The 14413-nt window shown below is 44.2% G+C and overlaps 1 protein-coding gene across 1 annotated transcript in view; it reads right to left on the bottom strand.

Moving 5' to 3' along the window:
- The window catches only part of cacna2d1a (calcium channel, voltage-dependent, alpha 2/delta subunit 1a), a 74625-nt gene extending 61345 nt beyond the window's left edge, over nt 1–13280 (bottom strand). The window contains exon 1 of the mRNA XM_062382535.1: nt 12936–13280. Coding sequence (XP_062238519.1) covers nt 12936–13015 — 80 coding nt within the window. The 5' untranslated portion in view covers nt 13016–13280. The remainder of the gene's footprint in view (nt 1–12935) is intronic.
- Nucleotides 13281–14413: the final 1133 nt, after the last annotated feature.

Genomic DNA, 14413 nt, shown 5'->3' with positions numbered 1-14413 from the left:
TTAAGGGAGGTGCTCTGTGTAGGACACACGCAGAAGCATGAATCGGCCTTTGCACTACACTGTAGTATCACCTACAAACCCTCCACCTCCTCCTTTCAGACACCAACAATAAAAAATAAATGATCCATAAAGAAAATTGGCCTTTCTCCCCCACAGAGGAGAACTAACCTCCTCACCTTCCACAGCACCGAGGGGCCTCTGACACATGAACCCCCGTCTATGTTATCTTATTTAAAAAATACAGTGTAACGTGATCAGGGGTTAGCTCACGCTGGAAATGTGCGGCATAGCAGCCGCGCACAGTATATTTAGCCTTGTGAGAGACAGCTGCTGGTCGTTGAGGGCAGATCCAGGATGTGTGTACGGTCAGCACATTACTTTTACCCCCCAAGTCACACTTATGTGCATGAATATCCACAAACACACGCATGTAGTGTGAGGAAATAAGGATACCATCTCATCCAGATGGCTACAGAGATGGGTTTATATGTCTCAGAGCCATAATAGGACGTGTTTGCCTTCTACTGTACATGCAGAGCCAGCTCCAGGGTCCAGATAAGGTCCACTGACCACAGCAGGCAGATGCCTATTGTGGTTGTTCTGCATGGGACTTTTCCAAATTAGCCGAGTTGTCCTTAAGCAAGAGGGCTGGGGTTTTCCAACAGGTGTCTGATGGGAAACCGGTGAATGTGTGTGTGTGTGTGTGAGTTTCAGTAGATGTTGATATATTGCTCATGCATTTAGCACGGTGAGGAGGTGTGATGCATAATTAAACCCCCTAAGATTTGTAAAATATTCGTCATTCTCTTCCCCTAAAGAAGAGTTTTAAAGTCAACAACTTCATTCTGGGGTAAAAATGTGTCTTTAACGTACTTCAAATAATAAACATGACATTTATCAAATATATTTGCCACATTTTAACGTCAAATTCTCCTAAAATCTAGGACCGGCTTTGCTTAACACCTCCTACTGTAACCTGCTCAATCCAAGTTCACCATTTCAGTTCCAGATCCAGACAGCTCTGAGTAATTCTGTGTTTGCAGAGGGCCTCTGCTGAGACCAAACAAGGACAGGACAGTTACAACAATAAAACATGACCCAGGGAAGGTGTCTAATTACAGTGGTTGTGGTTAAAAGTGATTTGCTCCCTCACTTGTCTGTAACACAAAGCTGTAAATGTCTCTGTCTCGGTTTAATTAAATCCCAAATAATGTCGTGATTAGCCGACTTACAAAATAACAATCTCTTATCAGTGGAACGCATACATTCCCTAAATGACTCCAGAGTGCGCGGCTTCCTGTTGAGTGAAGACAGACGTTTGCTGCAAGTGTCAAAAAGAACAGAGGCAGAAGGACATTGTTTTAACAAAGACGCATGTGCTGCATTTGACGAGAGGATGGAAACTTGGAGAAGGACATGGAAAAATGAGTTAGCATCGTCATCTCCTCCCAAGCTCTGCTCCTATTCTGCCCTTCCTCCCTCAACCCCCCCTTACTCCCTCTGTCCTGCTCCTTGGGGAAATCTGAGGAGGGAGAAGGGAAGAGCCGGGTGAGGGGCGCTAGAAGAGGAGAGGACCGAAGCCTCGAAAATGGCTGGTGGGCCACGTAGAGCTGGAACGAGAGGAGCTAAGTGAAAACTCAGCCGAGTGTGAGACCTGATGGCATCAGAAGCCTCTTCTCCCTCACACATGTCTCACTGAGTCATTAGTATCAGCCGTTTATGGAGCGATCTGTTTCTCTCTGACAGGCAATTGCTGGAACTCATTTTTTGTCTTTTTCTTTCTTCTTATTTCTGGTAGTTGTGGTCACTCATTCATTCAGTCGACGTTGAGATGAAGGCGGAAAGGATGATCTGAAGAGCAATCTATTATCACATCTGGGGGAGATTGTTGATCACATTTTTCACAATATTTCAAAATTTGAAATGATAATAACTATCTAAAAAACTTCCTTGAGAAAGATTGGTTGACTTTTAAGTTTGGCCCCTGTCCTTATCATTAACATGGAGGAGGCGGGATTTATGACCCTTACAGCAGACGCTTTGGCTTCACCAGTTGTACGATGTCTTCAGTAGAGGCTCCGTGAGTCTAACAGCTCTACTGAGTTCAGTCCCGACTTTACCAGGGATGGAAGGTCATGACCTTTGCTCAAGATGTACAAGTGAGGATATGTTTCTTCTTCTGACGTATGGAGATGCTGTTTCTGGTCAGAATGTTGACTTTCTTTAGTAACTGCTCTGAACCTATTTAATCAAATTATCAAAAGTTTCAGTTTAAATTCACTTTTTCTATTTAAAAAGCTGCTAAAGTAACAAAAGAGAATATTTCTACTTTGTGGAAACAAAATCTACATTTGCTGATTATGGATTCTGTTCACACTGAGTACTGTGTGAACAGAATCGATACACGCAACATAATACTTTGTTGGCACAAGATTACTAGAAGTCCTATAGGACCTCAGGGCCTGTGAACTCTCCCCTCACTCGGTCTTAATTTAGACCAGTGAAATGAAGCCAGTCGGTAAGATACATGATATTGAAAATGTCTATAACATTAAACGATATTTATTACTTCAGTGTATCCGTGAAGATTCTCTATATGGTATATTCCGGAGTTATTCATGTTTACATATGAAATTGGACTTACATATTTATACAAGTAGCTAACAGTGAATGGCATCACACCACATCACATCACAGCTCGATAATTGATGTAGACAAAAAAGCAGAAATGCCATCTACAAATCAAAACACACAAATAAGACTATCTCTTCATGATGTAGCCAACTCCTCTCCTAAACCAGTGAGCGTGGGTCTTAATTTGTGCTTGACCCCCGTGACCTCGAGCACAGAGGCCGAGCTCTCCCATCCCTCTAATGACTGGAAGAGAAGCTGCCTCTGTAAAAAGCAGCTGGCACATGTTTGTGTGTGTCAACGACGTGTTTGTGTGTGTCAACGCTCGTGTGTAACCAGAGCACCGGGTCCCTCGGAGGGCAGCGGGGGAGTTGGCCTGGGTCAGAGGTCACCAGGACAGGTGCAGCGCTTTTGAAGGAGCTTTTAGTTTAATTAGCTGGGTGCGATCCCATTTGTCCGTGTTAGTGTGTGTGTGTGTGTGTGTGTGTGGGATCAGAGTTACAGTGTAAATTTGTATTTACAGTGGTGGACTTGAAAAAGAAAATACACTGAGAGCAGCTATAGGTTTACATATTAAACCTAATTATAAAAATATGAATAGGGAGCCCGAGTATGTGGCTGATGTTGTGACAATATTAATTGTGCGTATGGAGAGTTGTGTGACAGTCTCTCAGTCCCTGTGTGTAATCAGATTTGTAAATGTGTGAAAAACCAAGAAAATCGTGCTTTGTGAGAAGTGTGTTTAAAATCTGAGTGTACATAATGACGTTTAGTAATGATAACTTTATTTGTGTAGCATTTATTTGTACATGTGTTGACAGATTAGCAATCGTTGCATAGATCTGTGAATGTGCAGATAAATCTTCTTTTGCACATTTACAAATATGTTTCTGCAAAACACAGACTGAGATGCAGTTACACAACTCTTCCGTATATACGCACACAATTAATATTGCTATAATTTTGGCCCCGAACCAGCAATTGTTGGATGGAGCAGATCGGCAGACACATCAGTCAAATCTGCATATTCTGCTTTTTAGTTTGGCATCTTTCAGCTCATTGTTTTGTTTTCAGCTGTTAAGCAGGAGCCAAATTGCAGTACAGTGGCAGGTTGTGAATGTAGGTGAATTTCACAGGCTGCTGACAGGAAAGCAGGAACACTAGAAAACGACAGGCTGCTAAACTGAAGCGAGAGGAAATCAAGTGAATGGACAAACCGACGAAACAGCCTCATGAGCACAGAGACCAAATACACAAGGGAGACCGAGATAATTAGGAACAGATGAAACAGAGCCGTGTGGGGCAGAGAATCACAGGAGCAACTACTGGAATACTCATCCAAAGATCGAGATCCAGTGTCCAGGGAACCAGAGAGCGTTTCAGGTCCTGATTCACACCAAAACTTTATTGTTTTGCTATAACAAACTATAAATAAAATGTGAAAATGTAGAAGAAATTTTGACAAAACGTGTAATTACATCTTGTTTCCAATGCTCCTAAACGGATGAAACATATAAGGCTGCAGGATTAATTTAGCGTGAGTAAAAAAATAAAGGATTTCTAATTGACAACAAAGAATAATCCTCATCCTCCAGCCGGGAGCAGGCCCAGAATAGAGAGCATGACTCAGCATGAAGGCCAGACCTTCTCACTCCTGACTCCATCTCCCCCTCCGACCATCAGCCATGCAGATGCATGACACAGAGCGAAGACACTTGTGGGGCAATCAGCTCGGAGAGTAAACACACTTCAGTGTTTGGAAACTATGATAATAAAAACCTGTTGGGTTCAATAAATCAGGAAAACTATGAGATATATTTATTTTGGTCCATGTCCCATCTACTAACGTGGAGGAAATGGAGTATATGGCCGATACTGCAGCTTAGGCTTCCCTTCACATGTCCTCCATCTTTATATACAGTGTGACTTGCAGATTTAATCAATACAATGTTAACACAGATACCGTGAAAAAGGAACAATAACCTGAAATGCCTTAGACAAAAACTTCTGTTTCTTTTTCATTCGCTTTCTCCTTCAGTCATAGTTAATTTAATTTCAAGGTTTTGAGAAGACGAGTTTGTGATCCAACTTTAAAAACTGGTTCCCAGATGGAGTTCACTGGGGGGAAGATTGGAGGAGGCTACCTTCAAGCTTCTGCTGCTGCTGAGTCCTGTGGGAACTTTCATATCAGAATTATTTCCGAGTCCTCACTGAAAGAGAAAGCAGCAGTGCAAACTTTCAATAAATACCCTGTGGACTCTACGCTTTGGGCTGTCAAAATATTGGAACAGTTTGTCGTAGAAAGTATCTTCACATCCCACTGGTTAGCAGTCGCCTCATATCAACTGAAACTTGTGTTAGGGTTAGGGTTAGGGGAAAGGGGAAGGGAAAGACAGGATAACCTCACTTTGTCATCCAGCATCACAGGTTTCACCTGGATTATCTCCTAATCTTTACAACTGGTACGTTGAGTCCCTGTATCCCTTTTCGTTTTTACCAATGGATAAACCTCACACCAGGTAAACACCTTGAGCCGGGGGAGAGCCTTGGAATAAAGATCCAGAGATTTCCGAGGCTCCATCATTCCGATTGAATCACCCCGAAAGGTCTACCTTGTGCCGGCTCTAAAGGGCCGACACAAGAATCCATGGGCTCAATATCCAATCACAGAGTTTCCACTCCAGCACCTTCTCGTCTTGTTAACATCCTCAGGTGTTTTATACCCAGAACCCACTCTGTGGACCCACATTTGATCTCCAAATACCATTAAAACCATCATGGAGGAAGCAGCCAGCAGCTTACACTCGCTTTCTTTTGTGAAGTCAGTTTTTTCTCCAGCAGCCTGAAATAATTTGAAACCTTAAGTCCTCCTCTAATAACAGTGATTTGTGTTCTAATCTGTTCTTGGAGAGAGACGAGGGTGACAACATGATGTGGAGGAAACAGGGGAGATGTACAAAAAGATAAATGGGTGTTTGAGAAGCAGCGCGGATGTAATGGAGCCACTGGGGGATAAAGCTAATAAGAGCGTTGATTACGAAGCAGGGCCTCTAATAAGCAGCAGACTCACTGATCCTTGTAGAAGAAAAACAGTCACTTTCAACCCATTTATCACTTCAACAACTCTTTCACAAGTTTAATTTATGATCTCCAAATAATAAATAGTCTTATTTCCTACTTATTGCTTCCTTGTTTATCAAAATGCACCAATTTGAATGTCATAGTTATAATTCCCCTTCCTTTGTCCTCCTCTCTCCCTCCTATCACATCCCCATGCAGCACAGAGGAGACAAGAGATGATATCTTCCCCTCAACCGAGGTCAATAACACCATAATTGCCGGCTTTGTAAATGTCTCGCGGCCTCATTATCTTCTATGGCGAGATGTTATTGATGTTTCTGCCGCTCTCCCCCCTTCACCAGGATCTGAGGAGCCGTGTATTAAAGTGAAGCCCTCGAAAACAGTAGCTCCATCGCGCCATCACCAGATCATTAGCAAATGGCGGGGTGGTGCTGGAGGGCTGTGGTGCCCAGGCAGAGCAGGTGTGTGTTACAGGAAGCTGCTTCCACCGGGATTAATTTAACAGGTGACACAAACACACATATTGACTTCTAAGCTTCAGAACATGCAGTTACAAATTAGGCCACCGTACTTTTCAAATAACAACTTTAAAGTGACCTTAATAATTTTGTGGTTTGACGGCTACATTTAGTACTTTATCATAAATAACTATAAATATAAAGAAAACATAAATACAACGAAAATACATAGAACCTTCATAAACAAAATAGATATTATTTAACATATGTATGTTCATGTTCTCTGCTTTCTTCTGGAAAACAATTTTCAGGTTTTTTAGGAATATTTCTATTGTGCGAGAAATGTTGCAGATGAGCAACCCACATCTCTTAGTGTTCAAAAGTGTCCTTTATTCCTTCATCCTCTCTCTGAACACAAACTGTGGGACGCACAAACCTCAGGTTATAAACGGCTCAGATGCAGAAATACCAAACATCCTCAGGTTCCTGCTTCACAAATGTCAGATTGAAAGGATTTTAGGCTTTTCTGGGCTTTATATCATTTTAGTTTTACACTTCAGGCTTTGGTGTGACATCTTCTAGGTAAAAAGTGTAACCGATGAATTTTAGTCCCTTGAATAAGGCAACCACATAAAGATATGCAAAAAATGTATTGAACAGTGAGTCCGTGCACACCCACCCACCAGCATCTGTTTTCCTGTCACTTCTCTACTCCTTTGTACATTTTAAACATAAAACCTCAAACTTTTGAAAGACAAAGTGACCTCAGAGAGCCACACGTCACATGAGGCCATGTGGACATCTGAGCGCCGCACCACAGTGTGTCCACCGGCAACATGAGACTGCCACAGAGAGCCGGGGGTCGGTCTCTCTTCCTACCCTTGCCCACGTTTGACCTCACACCCTGGACCAGGACTGACTCGCCGTCCCCCTGGCACCTTGTCCGTCTCGTCCGCACCGTCCACGTCAAGCGGCGAATGCGTCCTGACAGAACTAACAGCTCCCATTGTATCACCTCTCCCCGAAGGTGTCCGGACACATTAGGGTCAGGGGGAAACACAATTGTTGTGACACCTGCAAGTGTTTGTACTCGCTGCAGAGCAACCACACCTGCTGGTGCGAATCCAGTATAATGGCAGACCAGAGAAGGTCAACACCAATTCAATTATTATTATACTTCATGTGTGCACGTGCAATTTTGGGACTGGACATAATCGCATTGGGCTAAACAACATTTATATATGTTTCAATATAAAAACTTTTGCAATGATTTCCAGGTTCTAGGAGCAATGGATCAAAACTATCATCTCTATCATTAAAAAAAGGCTTGTGCTCTGCATAGAATTAAAGCAGATCTATACGGGCAGATTAAGGGTCATTAGAATGTGCGTCTTCTTTCAATCCCTTACACCCTCAAATTAGCAATAGAAAATATTTCATTTTTATTTTATTTAGCAAATTCGCTGTGTCTTCCTCCTCTTGCTCATCCTCGGCCCTCTAGCTGTTTTTCCATGTCATTTTGAACTCTGCTCAAATGACTAAACCTCCACATCCCTGTCACCTTCACACTTTGTGAGCAAAACTACCCATCCATACATCAGCCCAACCCCTCTGCCTCACTGCGCGCACACATGCACACAACCACACACACACAATATCGGACAATGTGTATAAATAGAGATATTAGAGAGCCCCCTCCTCCCCTGGCCAATTAACGTGAATCCAGACGCCTACACGCAGACTATTGGTGTTTTTGGAGTACAGCTCCTGTCCAATGTGGTCTGAGCACTGGACATTAACAGCGATTACACAGCAACACAACTCCATTAAGTGGCTCTAGAGGAGGCATCACAGGCCACGATGGGTCCGCTTTTCTCTGCATCTCAAAATATTACACACCAGATAAGCTTGTGTTACCACTTCCTACATTTCGGGAATTTCTACAGAATATTCTTGAATCATAATTAACCAACGCCGATAGGGAGAGATCAATACCGCTGTTATTTACACACACTAAATATGTAGCTTGAAGGCATCACTTTATGACGCTTTTAATGTTGACCCTAAATTAGCCTTTAGCCAACAATATCCCCCATGTTAGCTGTCCGATGGTTCCAGTCTTAATGTTAAGCTAAGCTAACCGTGTGATTTCTGTATCTGGCACATGTACCTTCCCATTTCTTGGCGCCTTAAAGCCGACTAGACAGTGTTGGCGATTGGTGCCGGTGTTTTCTAAACCCCTCAGATGAATACGTGGGCATGAACTTGCAAGACAAAAGAGATGACGGCCACTAAAACGTGGTGTGACAACAGGCCCGATGAGCCACAGGGTTCGATTCTCATCAGTCAGTCTCACACCACCTCTCTCCTCCAACACTCTCTTCTCCTAAACCTGTGCAACCTACTGGTCTTTATCTTCTGATCTTTTTTGCCTCCTTGTGTTTTTAGGATGGTGTTTACCGATTAATACCTATCGATTAGTTTAAGGCCATTTCCCTGCGTTGTCTTTATAGGCACATGCACGATTTACAATGCAGCCTTAAAACTACACCCCCCCCATGTTTTACATTAGGGTATACAGATGTGCTTCCTGTACCAAACAGGGCTCTCATCCAAACAGCTGGTAGCTATTCCCAAGGTTGCCCAGGAAACGCCGGAATGGAAAATTCTTGGGAATTTTTCCACGTGGCAAAGGATTGTGGGGGGGGGGGGTGGGGGGGGGAGTATAAGACAGTGAGAGAAACTGGGATCAGAAAGTTAAACCAGACACTAAAGCAACACCCACAGGCCACACATAGGCAAGAGGGTCCTCAAAATATCAGTGGAGAAGCCGGGGTGGAGATTTATGGAAAGCCCCCTGTAACTCTGCGCCCCTTCAGCTTGTATCTTTACTTACATCTGAGTCAGGACACTGAACTCCACTTCCCCAAAGGCTTGCCTAAATATAGCCAGAGCCCATACGTGAGGCAAAGGGGATTGAGTGGGAGAGAAAGAGGGGGAAAGGAGAGAAAGTTGTGGGAATGGAGCAGTGAGAGAGTGAAAAGAGATTTTGTCCAGAGGAGAAACCCAACATTATCCACAAGCAAAGATCCTGCAGTCTTGCATGTGTGTGTGTTACAGATATGGCCTTTCAGCGACTTGACTGTAGGCAAGAGCATGCCTCCTGAAATATACCTGCAAGCATCACTTCCCCCGAGGCTGAGGGCCGCAAATCTCAGCCAAGGAAGGAAACCCTAGACGACCCTGAGGAGGTCATTTCCATCTGCTCGTTGTGTTTGACTCATCCTCTCCAAAACCCCCTGCAGCATCAGCACCATACCGGAATAAAAGTTATAAGGGGAATCTAACTTATCAACTGTTTTGGTTAATCTGACAGTCTCGGGCTCTGTGATTCAATCAAGAAACAAATCCTGGAGCATTTCTAACTAACAAAACCTGAATTTGTTGAAATTATGATAAATGACGAACATGCTGGAAGCTGTGTTTGTAGCCAGTGTGATTTTCCAGGGATATTTATGCACATTTCTCGGTTCACAATTAATTGTTTAGTAGCGTTGAGCTCAGGCGTCTGGGATCCAGGGGAAGCCTGGTGATGACATAAGATGCATATGGGTGGTTTCAGGTGGGAACTGAGCCATATTCATTACAGACGAAGGGAACTCGTGTCCTGAAAACCACTTATTACCATTTTTTAACACCTCAGCTGTGAAACGAAATGAGATAACTTCATTCAGATTCCTGGAAAAAAAAACTGAGGACATCTTGTTTTTCCTAAACAGATGCTTTCAGTAATGTTAAGTGTTTGAAGGGTATGTGGTAAAGCAAATGTCCGAATCAGTAGCTCTGGACATTTAGGGGAATGGTATCTGGGATTGGCCTTGGTGGAGGTACGCGATCTTATGAGTGCTATTCCAGTTATTTTACTTCCTCACTCAAAACACATCAGCAACAAAAAGTGAACATCATAACCTTCCTGTCCCCAATAAAGTGACAAGCGAGTGTAAATCTTTACACTCCCCTGGCTTGCACACAGCTGCCCATGCTGCTCTGTGTTTGAATGAAGTGCCTCCTCACATCACGTCCACTGAACGGCGAGAACGCAAGGAGCGTGGCTCCTTAGCTGGCCGAGCGTGAAATCTATTTATCCTTTTAAAGAAAGCAGCAAGTGAGAGAGGGACATATGATCACGTCTCGGGTTGGACAGTTGACATTCAACAAGGGATGAAAGAGGCCAAGTCTCGACTCTCGTTGTCCATCTTGTTTTGTATCTCCTCTGATCTTGCAGTGTGTTCGCTGGCGCCGGCATCTCTGGGGCACCGTCTCAGACTTTGCATTTCAGATTCGGCGTTGATAATCATCTGCCTTCAGGCAACGGGGGGGGAGGGGGGGGGGGGGGGGGGGGGGGGGGGAGAGAGATGGAGAGATGTCTCACAAGCTGGCAGGGAAGGAGATGGACAGGGGATGAGGTAGACAGAAGAGGAAGGCGGATGAAGGAAGGGCGTGAGATTAGAGGATGAAGGGGAAAGTGAGGGGACGTGAAGATCTGAAGTAAACAGATGCTGGAAGGAGGGAAACAATTGAAGCCCTTCATGTTGTGACACAGGGAGGTGAGAGAGAAGGAAGGAGGGACGGAAGTAAGAAAGAATGAAAGAAAGAAAGAAGGAACAGACATAAGTTAGGAAGGAAGGAAGGAAAGAGACTGAATGAAGGGAGGAAGGGGATGACTGAGACAGGCAGAAAGAAATAAAGAACACTTGCTCTAGAGGCTTATGTGTTTTGTCACTGAGCTACTGAGGACCTTGCTTATCCACGTGTCTGGGAGGACAACATGCCAGATCCTTCTCTCCATCCTTTCCTCTCTCACTTTCTCTGTTTCCCTCTGACTGGCACCTTTAGGTGTCAGTCAGAATCACCATCACGCAGGAGCACACACACACCAAGAGCGGCTGTGGTTGAAGACGACACTATTTGGATGCTTGAATTACAAAAAGAGACCCTTTCCTAGTTTTCCCTGATTCAAATGGAAGAACTCCCTCATGACCGATGTTACCGGGAGATTTACGGCTGTTTTTCCTGCCGGGCTGTCGATTCCTCCGTCGGTGAAGGTGGGCCTGCAGCTCGCCCCGGGCCTGTGTGAATATCATGTACACAACCCGCAGATCAATCCACTTAGTGCCCATGAAATATAGGGAGTGGGCCGGCCGCTCTGCTAGTCTGACATCATTGTGCTCGGCCATTAGGCTGAGTGCCATCATGGCTCGCCACGTCTCCGGGGGACTGGACTTGGGCTGTAAGTCAAAAAACAAAACAACTGTCGTCCTGCAGGAGCAACATCTAAAGACCTGTTGATGAGGTGTGAGGAGCCGATTGGAAGCTGGAGACTCACCTACGTGTTTAATTTGGGAAGTGTAATCCTGTACATCTCCTAATGCTGCGCTGCAAATTTAAATAGACTGGAGCAGCGATACCTCCACTGAGCTATTGATATCTCCAGCAGGCTCCTGCAGCACCAGGAGAGACTTTCCAGTTCAAATCGTGAACTCTCTGGAATAACAAGAGGAAAAACCTGAGCTACTGGCCTGCATTTTGGAAATAGTAAATATGGCAAAACAATGGTTTTCCATAAAAACAGACTTGGAGTTAGAGATAGAACGAAGAGACACAGCCAGGCTTCAAGACGTGACACAGGGAAGGAGGGAAGGGAAGGAAGGAAGGAAGGAATGACAGACATAAGGAAGGAAGTAACGAAAAAAAGAACAGAGAAAGATAGGAAGGACAGATATAAGTAAGTAAAGAAGGAAGGAAGGAATAAAAGAAGGGAGGTCGTAAGGTCAGACATTGGGAAAGAAGGGGGGAAAGACGAAAGGAAATAAGCAGACATAAGGAAGGAAGGAATTAAGGAAGCATTTAATAAAGGAAGGGAGGAAGAAGGACAGACAGTAAATAGACAGACATAAGGAAGGAAGGGAGGTAATAATATTAATAAACCTTATTATAGCATACAAGTAATAGAGCTCAAAGTGCTCTAAAGAAGGAAGGAAGGAGGAGATACATAAGTTTATTAGGGATGAAAGGAAGTAAGGGTGGGGGCGAAGAAAGACCGATGTAAGAAATGAAAGCAGAAAGGAGGGACAGAAAAACAGACAAAAGTAAATAAGGATGGAGGGAAGGAGGAAAGGAAGGAAGGAAGAGCTGACATGAGTACAGAAGGAAGGAGGAAATGAAGGGAGTGAGGACGGGAGGAAGGCCACAACAACACTAACCAACAAGATCTGCAGCCAGTCCGAGAATCAGACTCATGAACACAAATCATCTCAAATATGTTCAACTCCAAACAAACCGTGTGTGTGTGTGTGTTTGTGTGTGTGTATGTGTGTGTGTGTTTGTGTGTGTGTGTGTTGGGAAAAGTTGAGGCACAACAGCCAGACCTCAGTCCAGCTTCCAGGGAGGATTCATGTGACAGCAGAGCCACATGTCAGCAGACAGACAGACAGACAGCAGCAGCAGCAGCTTTAAATACCCACACGAAGATGTGTCCAAAAAGTAAAACGCAAACATCATCACTTCATCTAAGGAACAATAAAAAACCACAATGTGCTTCTGTGTTAGAACCGAACGTGAATCCGAGGAAGAAACGATTAGAATAAAAAAATGATAGACTATTAGAAAGTGAGATTGAGACCCTGACAACAGAAGATGGAGGGAGTTCTGCAACACACCATAGAAACCCAGGACTTTCCGGAGCCAACAGGCTGAGATACTCACATGTGCGCTGTGGGGAATTGTCCCGTGGACACCGACGACACGGTGGCCAAGAGCAAAAGTAGACAGACCGGGTAATCCATAGCTTGGTCCTTATGTCCCCGCGTCCAAGACACAATCCACACAGACTCAAGAAGAAGAAGAAGAAGAAGAAAATTAAAGCTCCACTGTCCCACCGCGCCGTGCGTACTTCTCAGCCAAACGCCTCACACCGCCATCGGTGCGCGTTTGGAAACAAATCTCATCTGGTGCGTGCGCCCGTGTGCTCCCTCCCCCCGCCAACCCCACCGGTGGAGTTGAGGAGTGGGCTTTTTTTGGCTTCAGCAGCGTGCGCGTGCGTGTATGTATATGTGTGTGTGCGTGTGTGTGTGTCTCAAAGTGCGATGGGCGCTTTTAGAGCGGATCTATGGCGTGAGTCAAAAAACACTAAAAGGGGGTGGGCGCATTTCAGATCCTGTGTTTTGCCGGCGGAGCGGTGCCACACTGCAAAAAATGTCGCCACTCTCGAAAACGCCGAGTTTCTTGCAGTGTTCAAGCGTTAAAGTGCGTGAGGGATCTCCGTGGACGTGCGTGTTTATCACATGTTAATCCCACAGATATAGACAAATTGTTCTATGAAAAAAGGGAAACAAGAAATTGAATACACATGTCCAGTTTGACTCTTGAACTTGTAAGTATATGCACGTTTGATTACACAATTTGGACACTTTGGGATCACTGTTGTTTCGCAGTGTTTGTGCTCCTGACTCACACACGCGTTTCCGGGTGCTTTTACGCACGATTCTCACGCCGCAGGAGTCTTATCGAGCACGTGACTGACACCTCTTCCCAGAGAGGAAGGTGTCTGTGAGTTGGTGTGAGTCTGAGCAGGTCCTGAACAGGTCCCTCTTTATTAACCTGATGATAACCACAACACAGACACAGAGACAAGTAAGTAGTTTTTATGCTGTGGATAAGAATTGTGTTTATTCCTCTGCACATTCAGATCATAGTTTCTTAGTATGAATATGATATTTACATGTATGTAGGGTAGCCCATTTCTGCCACTGTAAGTCAAGATGAGAAATGTTTTTCAAAAGCTTGGTTGCTAATATCTCAAATAATTCCTCACTTTTCCGATTAATGACTTAGTATCTTAAAATAATGACTTGATATCACAAAATAATGACTTTGTTTCTCAAAAAATGACTAAGTCCCGCTATATACTTGCTGTTTGACCAAACGTAGGAAAATGGCTGCCATTCGTTGTCATTTCCGACACTGATGACATACCCACTGACCCTGTCAAGGACTCGCTACTGCCCCCGAATATTATGTGGGTATTGCATCTCTAATATATGCATCGTGGTAATCGTGCACAAGCTACGCACCGATCCGATATAGTATACGCAAAGCAGCCATCTTTCATATGCATAATTAACAAGTACATCACGTCTCAAAATAATGTTTACTATCTCTTAATTTCTACTATTCGAAAATAG

This window comes from Platichthys flesus, chromosome 23 (genome assembly GCF_949316205.1).
Source record: "Platichthys flesus chromosome 23, fPlaFle2.1, whole genome shotgun sequence".
In the NCBI taxonomy this organism is placed as follows: domain Eukaryota; kingdom Metazoa; phylum Chordata; class Actinopteri; order Pleuronectiformes; family Pleuronectidae; genus Platichthys; species Platichthys flesus.
This window is presented reverse-complemented; position numbering and strand designations above follow the sequence as displayed.